We start from the raw sequence: 20,199 nt of genomic DNA, 5'->3' as shown, positions 1-20,199 counted from the left end.
CTGCTTACACCTTTGTACAGGCATATAAACTGAGCCATAACCTATCCTTAATGTGAAGAGTGTTCTGGGAAATTAGATCAGTCTGGATACTGGAAGGGGTTAGGTATATATTCTTTGTTCTCTTTCAAATGGATAGCAGATTTATTTATTTGGGCCTGTATTTCCAGGACAATGTTATTGATTTTATTCATTTTGCTGTTTCTCTCTGTTTTAGGGATTGAGAGGTATGAAGTCTAATAATGTGTGCTTTTCTGTTGTATATGGCAGTTAACTCCTTTTTGAAATGCTCAGTATATTGCCTTCTTCACTTGTTGAGACTCAAGGGAATGACACATAAGGAGAGGTCTTTCACGGGTAGAGGTCTTTGAACTCAATGTTAGCCATCAGTCATGTTTATGACACTCCTCTCCCAATGAATTCAGGATAGCACAACTATGAAGTTAACACTATACATTAATACAGTCCTATCCTTTGGAAGAGGGATGATTTTTACAGTAGATCAAATGCTTAATTATGTGTTTTATAGTACAGCCTGCAGAGGACTGAAGGCAGCCCTGGTATATATGGGAGCACTGTGCAGTGGATAACTGCTATTGCGTTACGTAATGCAGGCAAAAATAATGGAGAAGTGGCAGTCCCTAGGGCATCCTTCTCTTGGTAAATCTACATGTGTCCTCTGCCTTGCTGAAGGATTAAAGAAAGTAATTCTTATATTCTTCAGCTATAATTTAAATTATTTCCAAGATAAAACCATCTCAACACACTATGTTATCAAGCATTTGTTATCAAGTTTTTTTTCAGTCTGGTAGGAATCCAAAGATTTTTGCAGTCTTCAGGAGAAAAAAGAAGCACAAAAAAACCCACTAGTTTTTCTGTTGTTTTTTAATCTTGCTGAATACCTTTCCCTAGTTCCTGAAAAGGAGTGAAAAAGTTGTAGAGGCCAACCTGAAGCTACTTATTTAATTTTTAGAAAGTATGTACACCATTCTTTAACTATTAGAAAGTGTGTACACCATTCTTCTCCACATATGAGCTTTTCCAGGTGTTTGAGAAGGGGGATCAAACAAGTGAGGCCTCTGTAATCTGTAGTCACTTTTGTAAATCTTGGCCACTGTACATCACGTAGATCTGAGCAACGAACTGTGAATGCAAATGTAGCTCTAAATGATTAAGAAATACTATTTACATTGCAGACCAGGGAAGTAAATAGACACTGAGGTTTCCATCTGCAAACATGATACTTTATATTCTTCAACTCTGTTTCTTTAGTTCTTCATATTCCTGGAAAGCATCTTACTTTACCAAATATGCCATAGGAAGTACTTACATATCCAAAGGCAAAATAAAATCTATAGCCTGATAGTTTGTTACATCCCAGCTCACATTTGTTCCTGCAAAACCTTTATGTCTTTAGCCCTGGGACATAATTTTTCAATGTAGCTTTAATTTGCTACAATTGACAGTTTATGAATTATTGTCTGAAGTGGTTCTGTATACATAGACAGAAAATGCCTTCTGTTGCTTTTTACAGAATGAATACCTATATGAAGGTGTTGATGCAAGAGTTATAGAATATGAGGACAACAGGCCCCTCTTAGATATGTTCCTGCAGAAACCAATGGGTTTATTGTCCCTGCTGGATGAGGAAAGTCGATTCCCACAAGCAACAGATCAGACACTTGTAGGTAAGTATATGGTTTATTTCACAGTTTTGCAAGATGTCTCCTTGTTAGTTCTGTTTGACATGTCCAGTTTAGGTTATATGATAGTTATGTTTTTAGTGAGCCCACATTCCAGTGTCGCAGTATGTTTGAGGGAGGCATGCATGCAGGAATAGATGTGTCTTTGAAGTTGATAAAGAAAAATCAAGAGTACAAATGAACCTAAGCTGCTGATCCAGGTTTTGAATTCTCCTGCCTTCAGGAATTTTTAGCTGCAGGGCTTGAAAGCTAAAGATGTTAAAACTCTTGGTTCATGTGCCAAGACCACTGTTTTCAAAGTTGAGTCAGGTTCAGCTCTAAGATTTTTGATGAGCCCTATCTGAACAAGAATTTTAGTACTTTTTGGGGGTAACGGCTGCAAACTTGCCTCAGTGCCTTTCAGCAAATTATGCTTCCTGTTTTTCTCTATTCAGAAATTAAAACACTTAATTCAGGTCCTTAATATTTCAGTGCTGCTGAGTAGTTGCAGTTACAGTTCATTTAGTTACTTAAGCGACGTTTCTGTGCAGATAAATCCTTGTTTTACTCATCTTTGAATGTGCAAAGTGTCAGATGAGAGTTTTAACCAACACCCAGTCACAAAACCTAATAACATCCAGTAACAATGCCCATGCTAAAGCAATTATGTGTCCTTATTGTCTTTCTTTCCTCATACTTTTTAGTCTACAGTACAGAAGCCCTCAGTCAATTGGTAAATATTTCCTCACTACTACTCAAGGAGTCCTTAGGAAGGATTACTACGTCCTTCCTAGTAGGCAAGTGATTTTCTGAGGTCATACAGAAAAAAATTGGTACAAAGTAAGTAACTGATCCGAGAGTTCCTATTTTCTCTATCCAGTGCCTTTTGTTACAAGATTATTATGGTATCTTTGTCCTTAAAAACATCAGAGTCTGTTTTGTGCCTGTGTGTTGTCTGAGATGTCAGGCAATATCCTTAGAGGGATACAGCTTTAGAAGACAATTATTGTACAGTAACTCCAGTAAGATAAGCTATGTGTTTCCTTTCAGAAAAATTTGAAGATAATTTGAAGTCAAAATATTTTTGGAGACCCAAAAGAGTAGATCTAACCTTTGGGATTTATCACTATGCAGGAAAGGTAAGAGACCTAATGATTTTAGTTGGGGATTGTGGAATGGTAGGGCTGGAAGGAAACAGAAGAGGTCAGCTGGATTGTTTCTCAACCTTCATCTATTCAGGCCTGACAGGGAAATATTGGCAGTGCTTCACACATCAAAAGTAAATTGAAAAGTTATTTTCCCTCGTAAAAAAGCAATAGCAGTTGTGTATTATTCTTAAATGTCACCAAGTAAATGAAGTGACTGTATTATAGAAGAACCAAAACATCATCATTATGTAATGCAATTAAATGTTTTTCCCCTTAGTTCCTCAACTGTGCCATGCTTGTTCCCACTGCTTTTAATCAGGATCCTGCTCCATCCTTTCTACTACCTCCTACACCCCATAAGCCTTACTTAGTTCTGTACTTTGTCATCAGCCAGATAGATAGTGCAGGACTTGCTTTCTGCTTCATTTGATGAGCAGCGTCTTGTCCTCCTGTACAAGGTCATTTGCTGCACATACCTTTCACATTCAGGAGGAGTTGCTGACACACTGCAGCAAGATGCCACTGGTCACCTGAACCTTGCTTTGTGAAAGCAGGAGCTCCCAACCTCCTTTTGAGCTCTTTTAAAGGGTATGGAGTGGGCATTGCTGTCTCACATAGGAAACTATGTTGGGTCTATGCAGTGCTGAAGCAGCTGGCCTGGAAAGAGGCAGCATACTTCCCACCAGCTAATGGAAGATAATTTACCCCTTGTATAAGACAGACAGCTACAAAAGACCTGCAGTAACTCCTCTGAACCTCATTTCCAGCTGAATTACACTTCACTAGAATAGCATATCTCACTGCTGAGGAGCAGAGAGCCGGCTCTCCCTGCGCCATTCCTGATACCAGCCACTGAAGATGGGGAATTCCACCAGTGTCCCATCAGCCCTTTACATTAGTCAACAAGCTTTTTCATTAGGAAGTTTCTCCTACTGTCTAATTTGTATCTCCATTGCTGTATGTAAGTTCATTACTCCTAGTCCTGTTTACTGTGGTACTACTCTTCCTTTACAAGCCTTTTTTTGTAATTTAAGGCTATTACTGGGTTGGTTTGTGAGGGGTTTTTTCTAAATTAAATATGCCAGTATCTTCTAGCCGTCTTCACAGGCCAGGTTTTCTTGTGGGTCCTGTACAGCATCATTGAGATAGAGCTCTGGAGGTACACCATTACTGGAATTTTTAGAGAGATTTCAATTGCCAATGTGCAGTTTGTGATTTTACAAATTTCCTCTACAATTAATACAGAGGTCTCTAGAAAGGGTAGTAAGTCCTGGGTTGAGTACAGCACAATATGAATGGGACAGAAAGATTGTGCAGTCATATGGGTAAACCTTTGTGATAAAGTTGAAATCAAGTGCATTGTTAATTGTGCTTTTACACATATACTGGTGTAAAGGAGGACTATAATACACTTGTCCTAGTGATAAATCCACACTGGCTAAAACTAATATTATCATATCTGTATTAGGGAAAATAAATGTCTTGAGCTACTTTAGGATGATGGATTTGCTTTTAGTGATCTGCATCATAATGGTTCTCAGTTTTGAAAGTTAGAACTTTCAGTGATCAAAAGAAAGACTGTAAGCAAGACCAAGCCTGATAGCTGAAAAACTGTGTATCTATCTCAGGATATTAAAAGCTACGTGCCAGAGTGCTTAAATTTAGAATTACTTTTCAAAAGCCCAGAAGATGCATAAATGTACTTTTTAAACAGGTACTATATAATGCAAGTGGATTCCTAGCCAAAAATAGAGATACTCTGCCAGCTGATATTGTGCTGCTACTGCGATCATCTGAAAACAATCTGACGCGACAGTTGGTAACCCATCCTCTTACAAAAACAGGTATTGCTATTGTGGTAATCCTCTTATTCTTCTCTAGCCTGCATGATGACCACTTCTAGGTTTCATATGACCATTTGTTGATGACATTATACACTTTGTGGCTTAACTTTCCAACCCTAGAATCTATACAGAATGGAGCCCCAGCCATCTCAAGCTGCAGGGGAGGGATTGGTCTGATCAAGTGCCAAGGAAGTGGTAGAGGCTTCTTTCAGGGTCCTCTCTTCAGGGTAGGGAAGCAAGACAGGGAGTGGAGTGCATCCCTTGAGTTGAGGACTGAACAGAAAGGATCAGGTAAGTCACTGGCCTTTTTTGGACAGGACATATATAAATTGCCTGTTTTGTCTCAGTGCAATTTTTCTCTAAAGTAGTAGAGAATCAAGGTTGGGGCTCCTAACATCTGCTGCAAAGAGCGAGGAGACACTCCTCTATTTCCTCAGTCTTTTATCCTTTACAATAGGTGAAGTCCTAGTAGTGAGCCCTTCCTCAAGGAGTTCATAAGTTGGGGTGGAGAATATAACTGGCTCTACAGAAATTACTCCTAAGTTGCATCTTAGTTGAACCAGGTCCTTGCACAGTGTCCTACCTGCCATTTTAGGAAGATGGGTGAGTGTCCTTACAACCAGTTTGCTGTTGTATTGTATCACTCCCTGTGTGATGGCAATGATGTCCTACAGTAAGTACTTTATAGCGTTGCTTTCTTGTATAACTACATGGGAGATGTACTTGTAGTAGAACAGAAAAGCTAAATTGGAAGAGCCTAATGGAAATTTCTATAAAATATTATCATAGCTTACAGAAACAGAGGTTTTGGCAAGGCTCCTGTTCTTCACAAAGGGAGCTTTGCTGGTGGAATGCAAAATTTGGTCTTGAAGGTCTACTTTAAGTCAGTGTTCCTGGGAAGATGCTCAGCTCAATGTCCTTACCTGAATTTTTTGACTTCTTGATGTCTGCTAAGGTACTAAACTATAATTTCTATAGAGCCAAACTCAGGACTCAATTGGTCCCAAGAACTGATCCAAACTCTTATGTAATGTTTTGCAAGATAACTCTGAAGGTTGTTACAGTCTTCTTGTTAAATATGAAACACTGTGTAGCTTTTCAAAACTGACCCAAACCATCCAGCTGTAGTTAGATAAGTTAATAACTCTAAGTTAGATTTCTGATCTCAGTTACTCACCTAGAGTCAGCGGAAATGTAGAAGTTTACCTAGAATCCAACCCATCTTGCCTATCCCAGATGTTTCTCTTAGGATGGGATAAATTTCTTCTGAAGGTGCCTCCCTCCACTGAATACAGTGGGAATCCTGTAGACACCTCACTTTCAGATAGCTAAAGTTAGATGTGAGTAATCCTCTCTCTTTCCTTTCTACCCTGTGATATTCAGCTAAGCCCAAGGGAGGTTTAGCACTTGATATCATCACATAATACATGATGCATTAGCTCAGCATGCTGTATATTTGCAGCTGTTTATCCAACTCTCATCCACCTCCTGCTGATAGTAGCTGAGCACAGAGATGACAGGCTCTCCCAGTGGAGAGTGAGATTCCAGAGATGTTACTAGCAGAAGGAATGGTTGGAGTTTATCAACATAGGATAACATGATGGAAAGCTCAGCAGAATTTTAATTATTCCTTTAGAAGACCAGTGTCTGTGTAATCCACTCCAATGCACCTAGTCCTTCAAGTCATCATAATAAAGGTATTACTTGATTAAGAATTCCAAGGTTAGTCTTAAGACTATGTCTATGCTAGTAAACCAAACAGGGCTAGTGAACAGTAGCTGAAACGCTCCCACAGGACTGCCCATTCTGATTAATTGTTAGCATGCCTCCCTGAGACAGTTTTGAACCATGTCAACTAGCAGTCTCACAGAAATACCCAGGCACACTTCAAGAGAAAGCACAGACCAGTGATGGCTTCCAACAAGCTCTGTGGAAAGATACAACCTTGTTTTTACCAGGAAGTTAAAAGAGTAGTGAAGTATAGAGTTTATCTGTATAGATTTGAGTCATGCTGCCTCACTTGCCCTCAGGGCCAGAGAAGGGTGCTAGCACTTTTTTAAAAAAAAAAAACAACTAATGTATATGTAGCCTTAAAACTAGACTAGTACAGTAACATCCTTAGGATAAAACTACATGGATGTTCTAAGACGTCTCTTTCTTACTTTCTGCAGCAGCCTGTTTATTTTTTTGCTCTAGTAGGTGCCATAAGTACTGAAGGAGGAAAATTCAGCCCATGTTCCATCTTCATGGCACTTCTTCAGGGCTTGTTCCATCCCAAGGGTGAAAGGGAAAATGAGGACATATTCCAAAAAAGTCAACAACCTTGATAGTCATATAGTTACACCGAGGACATGAATAACGTGGTTCATCATAGTTTTTAGTTTAGATGACATACAAGCATTTTGGTAGTTGCTTTCTTTCATTTTCCCATAGGTAACCTGGCACACACTAAAAGCAAAGCTACAATCAGTTACCAAATGTGGACCCCCCAGAAGTCAATTGGTCATACAAAGGTAAGAAAACTGCTTTTGTGACTCTACATCGAACCCAAATTTAAACTAGAAAGGCAATACTGTTATTGGTACCAAAAGTAAGCAAGTAACCCCTTCCTTGGTTTTTCTTCCTCTCCTATTTTCTTTTCTGTTTAGCTGGATATCTTTGTGTTGTGCAATTCATATTCCTTCCGTGAGGTAAAAACCTAACATTTCCCTTCTTTCTAGCTATAGTTTTATAACAACTTCAGGGGGAAAAAATATTATTTCCTAGCTGTATTGTAGCAAAAAGAGAAATTAAAATACTGGTGTGGAGTATAGTCAAGTCCCTTAGAGAACTACCAAAATAACAATGATGATGAAATAACAGAGAAGACCTCAGACATTGTCAGGTTATTTGTGGCAGTTATCTAGATGCTCTGTTATCAAACTGTGTCCTCTGTGTGTGAACATTTGTGTATTGTGTAGCAAAGCAATGTAAAGTACTGGTGTGACTGATTTGTGCTAGTGATCATGCTGTAACTTTTTCTGTTTAGAGTACTTTTTTTAAAATTAATTATGTTCTCTGATAGGTGCTTTGTTGTGGCATTGGAAAGGGCACTACAGGCTCAACAGAGATAAAAAGTGTCATTTTCTTTCTTCATCTTTATAGAATGAAGCAGGAGATACCGGACATCATCCAAGAGAGACAACCAGCATGAAAACACAGACAGTGGCTTCTTATTTTAGAGTAAGATATCAGATCTTTTAATAATTTTTTCTAGAGTAGAATGAATGTTTATTCTTTCAACTTTTGAAATGCACCTGTTGGCTTAGAGTCAACAGAGATCCATTTAGAGTTTGTGAACTGCATATATGGTACAGCAGCCTGTGCAGTACAAATATCTAGAGGAGACTGAGATGTTTCATCTTCAATTATACTTGATTACACAGCCACATTTTTGTCATGATGTTGTATGATGATCAATATTAATCTTTCATGTACTTGTTTTTCCACCAAGGGAGATAAAAGGAGGTTGGACATTAGTGATACAATGTTTCTTTGAGAGTTGAAGAAGCAAGAGGCAAAGTTAATTTGGAGCAGGAGCTCCAGAAAAAGATCTTGATGATCACTGCTCAGAGGCTGTCCTGAGTCCAGCCTTGTAGCGCCTTCAGCAGTGCTCTTGACCTTCTGTACTGGTTTTAGCTGGGATAGGGCTAATTTTCTTCTAGCTAGAATAGTGCTGGGTTTTGATTTCAGTATGGGATTTGGTATGAGAAGAATGTCGATAATATAGTGATATTTTTATTTGCTAATAAGAAATCAAAGACTTTCCAACTTCCTATGTTTTGCTAGTCTGCAGGTGCAGAAGAAGCTAGGGGGGAAACATAGTAAGATTAACAGATCCAAACTGGCATTTGGATATGTCAATGAGATATTCTGTGTCATATCACATCATATTCAGTATATAAATGAGGGTTGGCCAGAAGGCGCTCTTGCTCTTCAGGGATCAGGGTTTCGGGATCTTCTCTCCTCTGGGATTACTAGCCAGGAATGGGCTGGGCATCAGTCAGCAAGTGGTGAGCAATTGCACTGTGCATCACTCATTTGTATATTCCATTATTACTGGTATTCCATTATTATTGTCATTATTATGTTATTTCAATTATTAAATTAGTTTTATCTCAACTCATGAGTTTTCTCACTTCTAGCCTTCTGATTCTCTCCCCCATCCTACTGGGGGAGAGTGATCAGGCAGCTGTATGGTGTTTGGCTGCCGACCAGGTTAAAGTCACTACATCTTCCCAAGCACTGGCTGTGCTGCTGGTCCTGCAGTAGAAAATAGCTGTGAAGAGCATTCTTTCCTCCAAAGTGGTGCAGAGAGTTGGTTCACATGGGCTCAGCTCTGAATTAATAACTCTTATTTAGTCATATATCCCAGCAAAAACATAAAGATGACTGAGGTGAAGATCATGACCTGTAAGAGTTCATTTACATCTATGTGAGCAAACAGTAAGGAGCAAGATCTCTGTTTAGTAGAAACCATTGCACAGTTTTGTGAACTGCAAAGGATAATTTCAGCCTAGGTTTCATGATGGTCCAAAGCTGGATCGTGTCTTAAAGTTCCAGATGGAAAAATTTATTGAATCTTATTCAAACCTAATGTCTGTGATTCAATGCATTACTAGCACATCTAGCATCAGAGGCTGCAAATTAGTTAATTATATTTACACTTCTCTGTTATTATTTTCTGTAGTGGAAATCATGCTCAGATCATGCTAGCTAATGCTTTTAAACGAAGATTCAGCTTCAGCCCCACTGGTTTACTTAAACATAGAAATCTATTGGTGATTGAGAAAAGCATCTGCCACCTCAGACCGAGCGGACAAAAAAAATTATCCATTAGCGCGTCCTACTTGTTTGTGTTCAATTGGCACACTAGTGATGAAGCTAATTAAGTACTTTGCTGCATGCTGCAGCGTCTGTCCAGAATGAAATTGCACATTTTAATAGGAAACATATGGCTCTTGACGTCCTACACTAGTTTCATGTATCCAACCTACTGCTGAACTGCATTACCTCCTGGCTGCTTGTTTCTGTTGAGTCGGGTTGAATCTTGAGGAATGAGCCTCTTCATTTGTGTTTTAATAAGATCCTCCCATGAAGCAATTTTACAAAACATCAGTCAAGGTTGTTTACAGCCAGATTCACCTCAGCTGCCATGGAGAGCTACAAACTGCATCCCCTCTGCTAGCCTGTTACCCTGGTGAGGTGAGGAAAGTGCAACTTCGGAATTGTGGTTTTGTGTACTTCTAGTTTTGCCCTCCTCAATAGTTTCCTCTTGGCAGGGCAACTATAGTATCACCATCAGCCTATACAATGAACAGGACATAATAGATCAGAGCAGTTTAAGCAGCCCCTCTTCTGTGGTGCCTTAGTTTCCTCCAGTCTAAAGAAGGGATGGCAATATTTCCTGGCTTGCTGCTCTTCCACTTCCCATCCATAGACAGATGATTTATTCTCTGGGTGAATAAGGATCTTCAAACAGGTGACAAAAGTAAAAAGAAAAAGTGGGCTGTAATTACCTAACAAGGCTCCAAGAGAAGCAAATAAGTGTAAGGAGAGCTTCTATCATATGTTAGACATTATGGCAGTTTGTGAGAATGTTCTGGGTGGAGTTTGGTACATCCACTTGCAATCAGTGTTTCTCTCTCACAGTATTCACTAGTAAGTTAGAGATCGTACCAGAGCTAGAATTGTTGTTGGGTCAGTTATCTACCATTAAAGTACCAGCTTACTGAAGTGTAAATGGGTTTGGACATGATTCTGATCATATGAAATAAAATTTCAGCTACACATGGACCTATATAGAAGTTTTATAAGTATCCTAGTGGCAGATATCTTGTTACTTTCTTGCAGTATTCTCTGATGGATTTGTTATCCAAAATGGTCGTCGGCCAGCCTCATTTTGTCAGGTGCATCAAGCCAAACAATGACCGGCAAGCAAACAAGTTTGATAAAGAAAAAGTGTTGGTTCAGCTGCGTTACACAGGAATTCTGGAGACAGCAAGAATTCGAAGACAGGGTTATTCACACCGTATCCTGTTTGCTAACTTCATAAAACGGTAACATCTATGTGAAGAAACCTTTTTCTCTCCTATCATTGCTGCCCAGTGTTTGCTAAGCATCAGCAGAGTCTTTGGTATGGTCTTTAAAGAAAAAATACAAAGACATTTCCTGTGACAAAGAAGATTACAAACTGGATGAGAAAGAGTAGTTAAGGCACAAGATTAGTGACTCATTTTGGGTTGGCAGGGGAAGATGGTGCACCTCAGGGTGATTGTTTCAGGTTCCCTGCACATTTGTGTAAAAATTATCTTGCTTATAATCTGCAAGTTTTCTTTAAAGACTTGAGGCTTAGAAATGTAATGCTTCAAATTAAAGATGAGAATTTGGGGCAATAACATGCAAAGAGCACCACAGTTTCTTTAGCTTCTGATGTTCAGCACTGTGCAGCACCTGCCTGTGCCAGCTGAATGATAATCCGGTATTGCTAATCTAGGGCTGAGAAGTTCATTAAGTGCATAATTTTGTTTAAAATATAACGTCTAAGTGTTAGTCACTTGTTAAGACAAAAAGTAACGAATTCACTATGATTTTATAATTCCCTTAAATATCTCTTCTTCCTCCACCCCAAAAAATTAATCCTGAGCACTTAAACTGTACTTCTCTCTTACAAATAAACTCTGAGTATTTGGCAGAATCAGAACTCAGATTTATGGAATGGAGATCAAAACTGGGAAGAAGCAAGCAACACCCGTTCAGACAGAAGCACTTAAAAGTAATCATGCACCAGACAGAGGGCTAGCAGCTCAGTCCTGCAGGTGCACAAGGAGAGAGGAAGGACAAAATGTTTATAGCACTGTTCCTGTAAAGAATAATCCTGGGACTATTACTGTTTTGGGAGAGTGCAGCATGGGAAAAGGTAGTTATCACCAAGATGTGCTGTGGCTTTTGGTCACTGCTTTTTATAAAAAAAATTACTCTTCAGGTAAAAGAGAGGAAAGCAGTGAAAAAAATGAGGTAGCTCTCCAGCAAGTGTGCTTCTGATTGCAGTGGGGCTGTGCAGATCTCTGGCACTGAGGATATGGCCCTCAAACTAAAAGGGGTTTTTATTAAGTGTCTATCTCCTTGTCTTTTTTTTTTTTTTTTAATAGTTGAGAGTTACAGGTAGACCTGGGATAATGGCAAAATTATTTTTTTAGAATAAAAATAAGCCAATTCATTGTGTAGTAAAAAGAAAAAAAAAAAACCTTTAGGTATTGGTGATAATGCAGGAATCAACATTGTCTCTTTTTTTATTATTCCATGAGGAAATTGTTACTGTTATTTAAAGCTGGTACAACCCAAGCTTTGTGTATAGAGGCTGAATAACATGAAGAGAGCAGAATGTACTGTCAGGAAGCACACATAATTAATGTAATTTTCCTGAATTTTATATAAAAAAAAGAAAATAAAAAGAAAGGTATGGTTCATTTTATTATGGAAAATTTTGGAAAGTCCTGGGACACACAAGAACTTTCCTGCCCAGCAGCTGAGCTGGCAGATTATAGGTAATTTTTACACATAAGCATGCTGACCTCTTTTCCTAGTCAAAATTATTTCTGGGTAATGAGTTTGCCAGATTAAATGCTTACATATGATATGTCATAACAGCATGTATATGTTCCAAAAGGATCTGCAAAGCTGAATCCAAGGAGGTAACAAGAGCTGGGATGCATCTCTTGTCATGTTAACTAACTCAAAGGTAGATGGCCTAGCAAAGGAGATAAGAGATTAAATTTTCATGACATTTATAGATATGAAATAAGCTAATTTAGACAGAAAAGCTTTAAAAATATTTTTGTTTTGCCACTGAAATAACTTTCACAGAATGCAGAGAACCAGAGCAGCAAAGAACTGATGCACAGCTCTACTTGGGTTGTACACTTTTTAAAAGCCTTCTGGTGTTAATATAGAATTAAACAACCCTCCAGGGTGTGCAATATGTCACTCATCCACTTTTGATTGAGTTTCTCAGTACTGCATATAAATCACAGCAATTTCTTATGTATGTTGTTTTTTGTTTTTTCAGTGCTATGTTTCCTTTCATGCAGTGGTTTTTATTATTTAAATAAATTGTTTAAATGGATTTGTATCTATTGCTCACTGTTAATGGAATAAAGAATCATATATTTGTCTTTAGGTATTACCTCATCTGTTATAAAACAAATGAGGATCCTCCAGTCAGCCCGGAAACCTGTGCTGCCATCTTGGAAAAAGCTCACCTTGACAACTGGGTTCTTGGAAAAACTAAAGTAATTTTTTAATATCCTGTATCTGCATTATTACACTATGTCATTTTAAGTTACTAAGCAATTTGGTTTCTCACCCATTCGGTTGGGGTAGCTCTTGATCTATACTGGTTTAAAAAAAAAACACCCTTTGCTGGGTACTGTTCCCTGATATCTGGCTGAAATCCTGACCATTTAAAGTGTTAAAATTCTGATCAGCTTTAGTGAGACCACAGTGCAAAGCAGTATGTGACAATGACACTGCTTGCATTTTATTTCCAAAAATGTGGTAGTAAGGATCCTAGCAAGCTTAGTCCAAGCTTTCTTCAGGAAACTAAGTTATACTTCTTCCCTGGAGCAATCAGACTCACAAAGGGAGAGGAAAAGGTTTTGACTTTCCCGCCAGAGGCCTCTGTGGCAGACTTTACTGAGCACCAGGGGAAGAGGTAGCAGGATGATCCCATATATGTGAAGTGGGGGACGACTTTTTTCCCATACTCTTGCTTTTGGTTCTAGCTCACTAGTCTTCCCAGTATGCCAGAGAGGGACACCCTCCCAACCCCCATTGACAGATCTCAGGAATCATAGAATCATAGAATAGATTGGGTTGGAAAAGACCTCCAAGATCATCAAGTCCAACCCCTGATCCAACTCCAATTACTATATCATGGCACTAAGGGCCATGTCCAATCTCTTTTTAAAAACCTCCAGGGATGGTGAATCCACCACCTCTCTGGGCAGGCCGTTCCAGTGCCAGGAGGTCTGACAGAGAAAATAAGTATCAGGCAAGTACTGCGTCAAGTCACTCTATTTGCTGATGTAACAGACCTGCCCAGGAAGGATATGGACAGAGAGAGAGATGGATCATAAACTATTTGAAATCACCTCAGTGCAGAAGAAACAACTTTTCTTCTTCTAAGACATCTTCCTGGATAGGTGGGAGAGAAGCCATGAATTTACCTCCTCCTCAACCTTTATTTCCCTCCGCTGTCTTAGTGAGGCTAATGGATAACATGCACCCAAAGGCAGCTTATCTTGAGATGTGAGATCTGTTGCTTATGTTTACTTTAATTATGGTTAACCTGTATCTATATCAACAAGGGATCAAAGATCAGGGGAATTCTGCAAAATAAGCATAATTATTGTTTTAATTGCACAAGCTTTTTCTACACATTTTATTTTCTCCTAATATACACCAGGAATGTGTTTGTATCATAGAATCATAGAATGGTTTGGGTTGGAAGGGACCTTAAAGATCATCTAGTTCCAACCCCCCTGCCATGAGCAGGGACACCTCCCACTAGACCAGGTTGCTCAAAGCCTCATCCAACCTGGCCTTGAACACTTCCAGGAAGGGGGCATCCACAGCTTCTCTGGACAACCTGGTCCACTGTATGACCACCCTCACAGTACAGAATTTCTTCCTAACATCTAATCTAAACCTACCTTTTTCCAGTTTGAAGCTGTTACCCCTTGTTCTATCACTACCTGCCCTTGTACAAAGTCCCTCCCCAGCCTTCCTGTAGGCCTCTTCAGGAACTGAAAGACTGCCATAAGATCTCCCTGGAGCCTTCTCTTTTCCAGGCTGAACAGCCCCAACTCTCTCAGCCTGTCCTCACAGGAGATGTGCTCCAGCCCTCTGATCTCCTCATGGCCCACCTCTGGACTCGTTCTAACAGTTTTTCAGGGGTTATATGAGTTTCATGTTTGATAAAAGTAATTTAGTAACTAAACAATGCCTTAGATTTAAAATTGGAAAGCAAAGATATTGAACATTCCAGATTTGGATCACATTTATGTAACATACATCAGATTTATGACATTAGCAAAACTGTCAGCCTCATAGTTTTGATAACAGGTTTATAGTTACAGACCAAAGTTTTGTACTGGGACTGACAAAAGACGTTGAAGGTGAGAGTAAGGTAAACTAATACTCCAAACAACCAAAATGCTGTCTTTAACAAGAATAATCCTTTAGATACTACAGCTAAAGCGTCTGTTTATCATTTGAAACCAACTTGTAACTCTTGTTGATGTTAAATGGTTTGAGTGAATACAGGGCCTGGGAGGGTGACTATAACTTTGTCTGCCTACTCTTTTTAAGGTGTTCCTCAAATACTATCATGTGGAGCAGCTAAATTTAATGCGGAAGGAGACAGTTGACATGATTATTTTGATTCAAGCTTGTGTCAGAGGGTGGCTGGGTTCAAGGAGATACAAAAAGATAAAGGAACAAAGGGAACAAAGTGCTATTAAAATACAGTCAGGTAATAGCTTTAAAACATTTGACATTTTGCTTAAAGCCAGAGTCTGTGTACAGCTGATAGATGGATGTGCATGCTGGATGTGGATTTTGCTGTTTTCCCGCTGTTACATTTGACAAAATACCTTATACTACATGATGTCTGTTGTGAAGAAAAATTTCTTTTAACCAGGTTACAACAATCTCTTTACTGAAGTTATGTTTATCAATATTACATTTAAAAGGCAATTTTAACAATGGAAGGATGTGATTGCACAGATGATGCTGTTATTGATAATATTCTGGCATACTCTGACAAGGTTGTATAATATAATAATGAAAATAAAATGTGTTAACCATCCTAGATAATAACACCAATTAGACTGTTGATGGAGACATCAACTGAAATTTTTAATACATTTCAAACATCATTTTATTTTACATTCTGATTCTCTTGTGGTTTGTATTCATTTCATTCATAATAACTTTACTCACCAGAAAATGTAGTTTTTATGTAGATTTACTGCTTGTGCTTGTTTCTCTTTTTTTTTTTGAAAGATAAAGCCTGCAAAATATTTATGAATATTTTAATGGAGGTCTGTAATTCTTTCCAGACTTTTTTATTCTTACAGCCTTTTGTGTACCTAATGGATTATTTAATTTTTGATATCTCTTTTCAGCTTACAGGGGTTTTGTTGCTCGTAAAGAATACACAAATGCAAAACATAACAAAAAAGTGGAAGAATATATTACTAGATTTCAAGCAAGTAAGAATTGTTTGCTTTCATGCTATCAGTACACAGTATATTCAACCAGATTCTTTGCTGATACCTAGCTACACGGATTGACTGTGGTCATTTATACATTATGAGGTGTGATTTATCTATGATGTATCTATATACAGTGGTTGAAACAGGTCAAGGTATTCTGTTACCTGTACCTCAGACTGGCTTAGAGACACTTTCCACAGCTGTGAAGTGGGATGGTTAAATGCCGTAGCGTCTTATCACTCCTAGTCTGATACAGTTAATATTACAGCTGATGTTGTTGAAGCCCTGTATGATACTATCTGCATGTAATGTGTGTGTGTGCTGTTCTATTAGGAATAGGTTTTGTTATGTATCACTAATAGCTATGTTTGAGAAGACTACAACCTGTAATTTCATTCACGTCTCAAGATTCTTTTTTGCCATTGCTCAATCCAGCCTAGCAAAATATTCCTTCTCTTCTGCAACAATAATCACCTTTGGCCCAGATGTATGCTATGTGACATCCCTTTTTCCTCCCTATATTTGTCCCCGAGCCAGTTGTAGTCAAGGCAGCTCTGCAATCAGCAACAGTACAACTAAAGAGGCACAGGTCTGAAAACAACTGTCAAAAATCTGCACAGCACTTCCGGTAATTACAAAGGTGGCAGCCCCAAATACAAGCTAGTGCTGCCAATACCCAGGCTGTGTAAATTTAAACTACCTCTGATATGCCTTTGTGAGAATATACCAACACTAGCGCTGGTTTTAATCATTGTCAGATGCATCTGTTAATTGCACTGAACCAATGTCAGTGTGTACTGAAGAGTAGTTCACTGCAGTTGGTAAAACTTCACCAGTGTAGAAAACAATCTAAAACCAGAATAAAATGCAGCAATGTGCCAAAAATAATTGCATATCTGAAAGTTTTCAGTTACATTAGGATGTTTAGCAAATGCAAAAATATTAATTAACCACGTTGCTCTGTTTATTAATCTCCCCAACATTTCTTCTTGTCAACCTTCTGTCCTGTGTGCAGTTTCATATCAACTTTTTCCAGTGCACAAGAAGCCAGAAAAAAATGGAAGTCCATTTTTACTTAGTTATCTCGGTCTTTTTCCCCTCATTTATTTCTAAAGCAATACAAAACTCCTATTGCAGTCTGAAAACAAAGCTTAGACAGCTACTATCTCATAACAAAGTTGTCAGGAAGCTTCAAAGGTGAACCACGATAAGTCTAAAAAGACCAGACTTAGCTTATATTGGCATGTCCATTGAGAATGGACATGTTTATTTCAAATTAGATCCTCTAGAGTTGGTTTTGTGTGAAAATGGAATGAGAATTGGCTCAGAAGTCCTATAAACTCTAGAATTATTCCAAGTACTTTACAATTTGCACTTTTCTAAGACCTTGTCAGACTGCAGTATAAAAACCAATTGTGTCACTTCCAATAAGTATTTGGGTTCCTTTACCCTATATCCAATTATCAAGATGTAATTTATGTCCCTTTTATACAGTGCTTCTTACACTGAACCACTGCACCTAGTGGAGTCCAAGTTGGTCTAAATTATGAGTAGGGAATGCTAAAGCAAATAAAAGCTAGCACCAAGTTATATGAATGTGTTCGAATCGACTGCTTATGCTCCCTTCAGTGAGTTTGACCTTTCTCTGTGATGCAGAACACTTTCAACAGAGTTGCAGTAAGAGCTCCTCTATCTATCATCTCTTCAGGGTATTTAAATCACCTGAATCCTCTGTCGACATAGTCTTGGTACTGCACTTGGAATTAGAGTTTGACAGAGATATTTGACAAAATACTATGTTCTTTTTATTTTGCCAGGGATTAGTGGATTTGCGCTGAATCCCTACAACTGCAGATTGGTCCAAATCAGAGCACTGTGGAGACTGTGCCAGTTCCCATTAGGAAATTCTTTGCAAGTTCAGGAATTTTTGAAGCAACATTCTGAATGCAATTCAGTTTCTGATTAGGACACTTCAGTGTAGATGTCTAAATGTGGCTTAGGTGTCTAAACTCCTTTTATCGTCAGCAGAGCCTAGAGTTTTATTCATTTCATTTAAAACCACCAAATGCTTTGCTCGTTTGCCCCCATATTGGTATCCAGTGTCATTTGAGATGCCCTAGCTTATATTGCTTGGCCTCCATCTTTGTTTCATGTAGTATACCAAACTTTCTCTCTCCAGAAAGTCCCATCTGTCTTGTTCTTTCTGCCAGCTCCATATAGATGCCTTGGCTATCCTGGAGCACTTCAGATGGCACTAGATACTTCTGTGCCGGCAACTGCATCAAGCCCCTAGTGACTAGTCAGCACCTGCATGTCTCTGGGAAGACCCAAGTTTGAGTCCTTGTTCATCCTGGTTCAGACCAGAAACTTTAACTTATGCCTTCCACAAAACACAAGTAGTGAGTACCCATGCCACAGTGCACCTGGTTACTGTGGAGCTTAGCACACCTTTCGTGCTGAGCTTTTCCATTTTGAAAAGTCTTTTTTTGCAAAAGGAGCATGAGCTAAGTCTTCTGGAACTGCTGACCTGTAAAATTTTCAGTTTCTCTCTGATCTTGTGGATGTTCAGCTAATTCCAAGCCTGTGCCAGAAGAGAGCCTGGTAATCTCTATAGCCTGATAATCAGGCGTTTCCCAGGGAAATGAAAGACTGAGTCAAATCAATTGCCTGAATCAGGCAAAGCAGGTACATGAAGCTGAGAGCACTGTGTTCTAGAGGCAATTCTATAGCACTATGCTTCTGCTTCATTCTGCATCTTCCTGTATTTTCTTCAGTCCAATAAAATAAGAAGTAAGAGCTTGTTTGTATCCTCATGTAAAATCACAGAATCATAGATAGGTAGAGCTTTCTGAAATCTCAAAAAAAGTTTTGTGGGACAAAATAATTTCAGTTGAAATGTAATCATAGTAACCACCCCGGTCCATATTTCCTTATTGTTTTTTGTTTAATGCTGTTCTCTTTTGACTCTTTGAAATGTGTGGGACACCCATTGCTTGTGGCCTAAGGTTGTTTTGTATTACAATTTGTATCAGTTGCCAGAGGATATTTACTCAGGAAGAAGAGACAAGAACTAACTGAGACAAGAAACAAAGCAGCAACAATAATTCAGTCTCACTACAGGGGATGTAGAGAGAGGAAGATCTTCAAAAGTAGGAGGTAGTGTTATTTTCTTATGTCACTCAAATGTGTCCCTTTTCAGTAACTATACTGCTGAAGAACAGCAATGTGAGATAAAAGTGGAGCAAAGTAGGATTACTTTAGATATGTATGCCGAGGTAATGTACATTTATGTGGAGGTTTTAAATGTCAGGAACCATTTTACTCATAATTTTAAACCCAGGGAATAAAGGCATATTTAGGGGAAAGATCAACAATACTGTGCTTACTTGTAATGTTAATGTAATCTGCACATTACTGTCTTTTGTAACAAGCTCATCATAAGAAATGCTGAGACAAGAGTGAAAAATAGGCATCTGCAAGAAACTGTACTTCTCAGCTTAAGTCACTGAGATAAGCATAGGTGATGACAGCAGGAACCCAGAGTTGAGCATAGGTTATGACAACAGGAACCCAAGTGTCTTGCTCAGATCAAACAGCTAAAAGTTAGGTGAGGGGAATCACATTCTAAATATCTCTACAATGTGCTTCTAGTCCCAGTCTCTGAAACAGAGCGCTTTGCTCACCCTCATTGTTTTTTCAGTGATAGCATTTAAGTAGGTGGAGACTAGTCATAGAATCATAGAATGGTTTGGGTTGGAAGGGACCTTAAAGATCATCTAGTTCCAACCCCCCTGCCATCAGCAGGGACACCTTCTACTAGATCAGGTTGCACAAAGCCTCATCCAACCTGGCCTTGAACACTTCCAGGGAGGGGGCATCCACAGCTTCACTGGGCAACCTGTTCCAGTGTCTCACCACCCTCACAGTACAGAATTTCTTCCTAATGTCTAATCTAAACCTACCCTCTTCCAGTTTAAAGCTATTACCCCTTGTTCTGTCATTAACTGCCCTTATGAAAAGTCCCTCCCCAGCTTTCTTGTAGCCCTTTCAGGTATTGGAAGGCCGCTATAAGATCTCCCCGGAGCCTTCTCTTTTCCAGGCTGAACAGCCCCAACTCTCTCAGCCTGTCTTCACAGGAGAGGTGCTCCAGCCCTCAGGTCATTCTTGTGGCCTCCTCTCGACTTGTTCTAACAGGTCCATGTCTTTCTTA

General features: G+C 39.0%; 1 protein-coding gene across 1 annotated transcript in view; it reads left to right on the top strand.

Moving 5' to 3' along the window:
* Positions 1 to 19,149, top strand: part of LOC104528857 (myosin-IIIa) — a gene marked incomplete at its 5' end in the record, with an annotated part of 53,521 nt that extends 34,372 nt beyond the window's left edge. The window contains 11 exon segments of the mRNA XM_029086221.1: positions 1,532 to 1,685; positions 2,730 to 2,818; positions 4,542 to 4,671; positions 4,792 to 4,962; positions 7,105 to 7,184; positions 7,816 to 7,893; positions 10,564 to 10,769; positions 12,890 to 13,001; positions 15,082 to 15,244; positions 15,900 to 15,986; positions 19,022 to 19,149. Coding sequence (XP_028942054.1) covers positions 1,532 to 1,685; positions 2,730 to 2,818; positions 4,542 to 4,671; positions 4,792 to 4,962; positions 7,105 to 7,184; positions 7,816 to 7,893; positions 10,564 to 10,769; positions 12,890 to 13,001; positions 15,082 to 15,244; positions 15,900 to 15,986; positions 19,022 to 19,149 — 1,398 coding nt within the window.
* Between the last annotated feature and the right edge of the window lie 1,050 nt (positions 19,150 to 20,199).

Source organism: Antrostomus carolinensis, unplaced genomic scaffold, assembly GCF_000700745.2.
Source record: "Antrostomus carolinensis isolate BGI_N321 unplaced genomic scaffold, ASM70074v2 scaffold4438, whole genome shotgun sequence".
Lineage (NCBI taxonomy): Eukaryota > Metazoa > Chordata > Aves > Caprimulgiformes > Caprimulgidae > Antrostomus > Antrostomus carolinensis.
The sequence above is the reverse complement of the archived record's forward strand: the minus strand, read 5'-3'. Positions and strand labels throughout refer to the sequence as shown.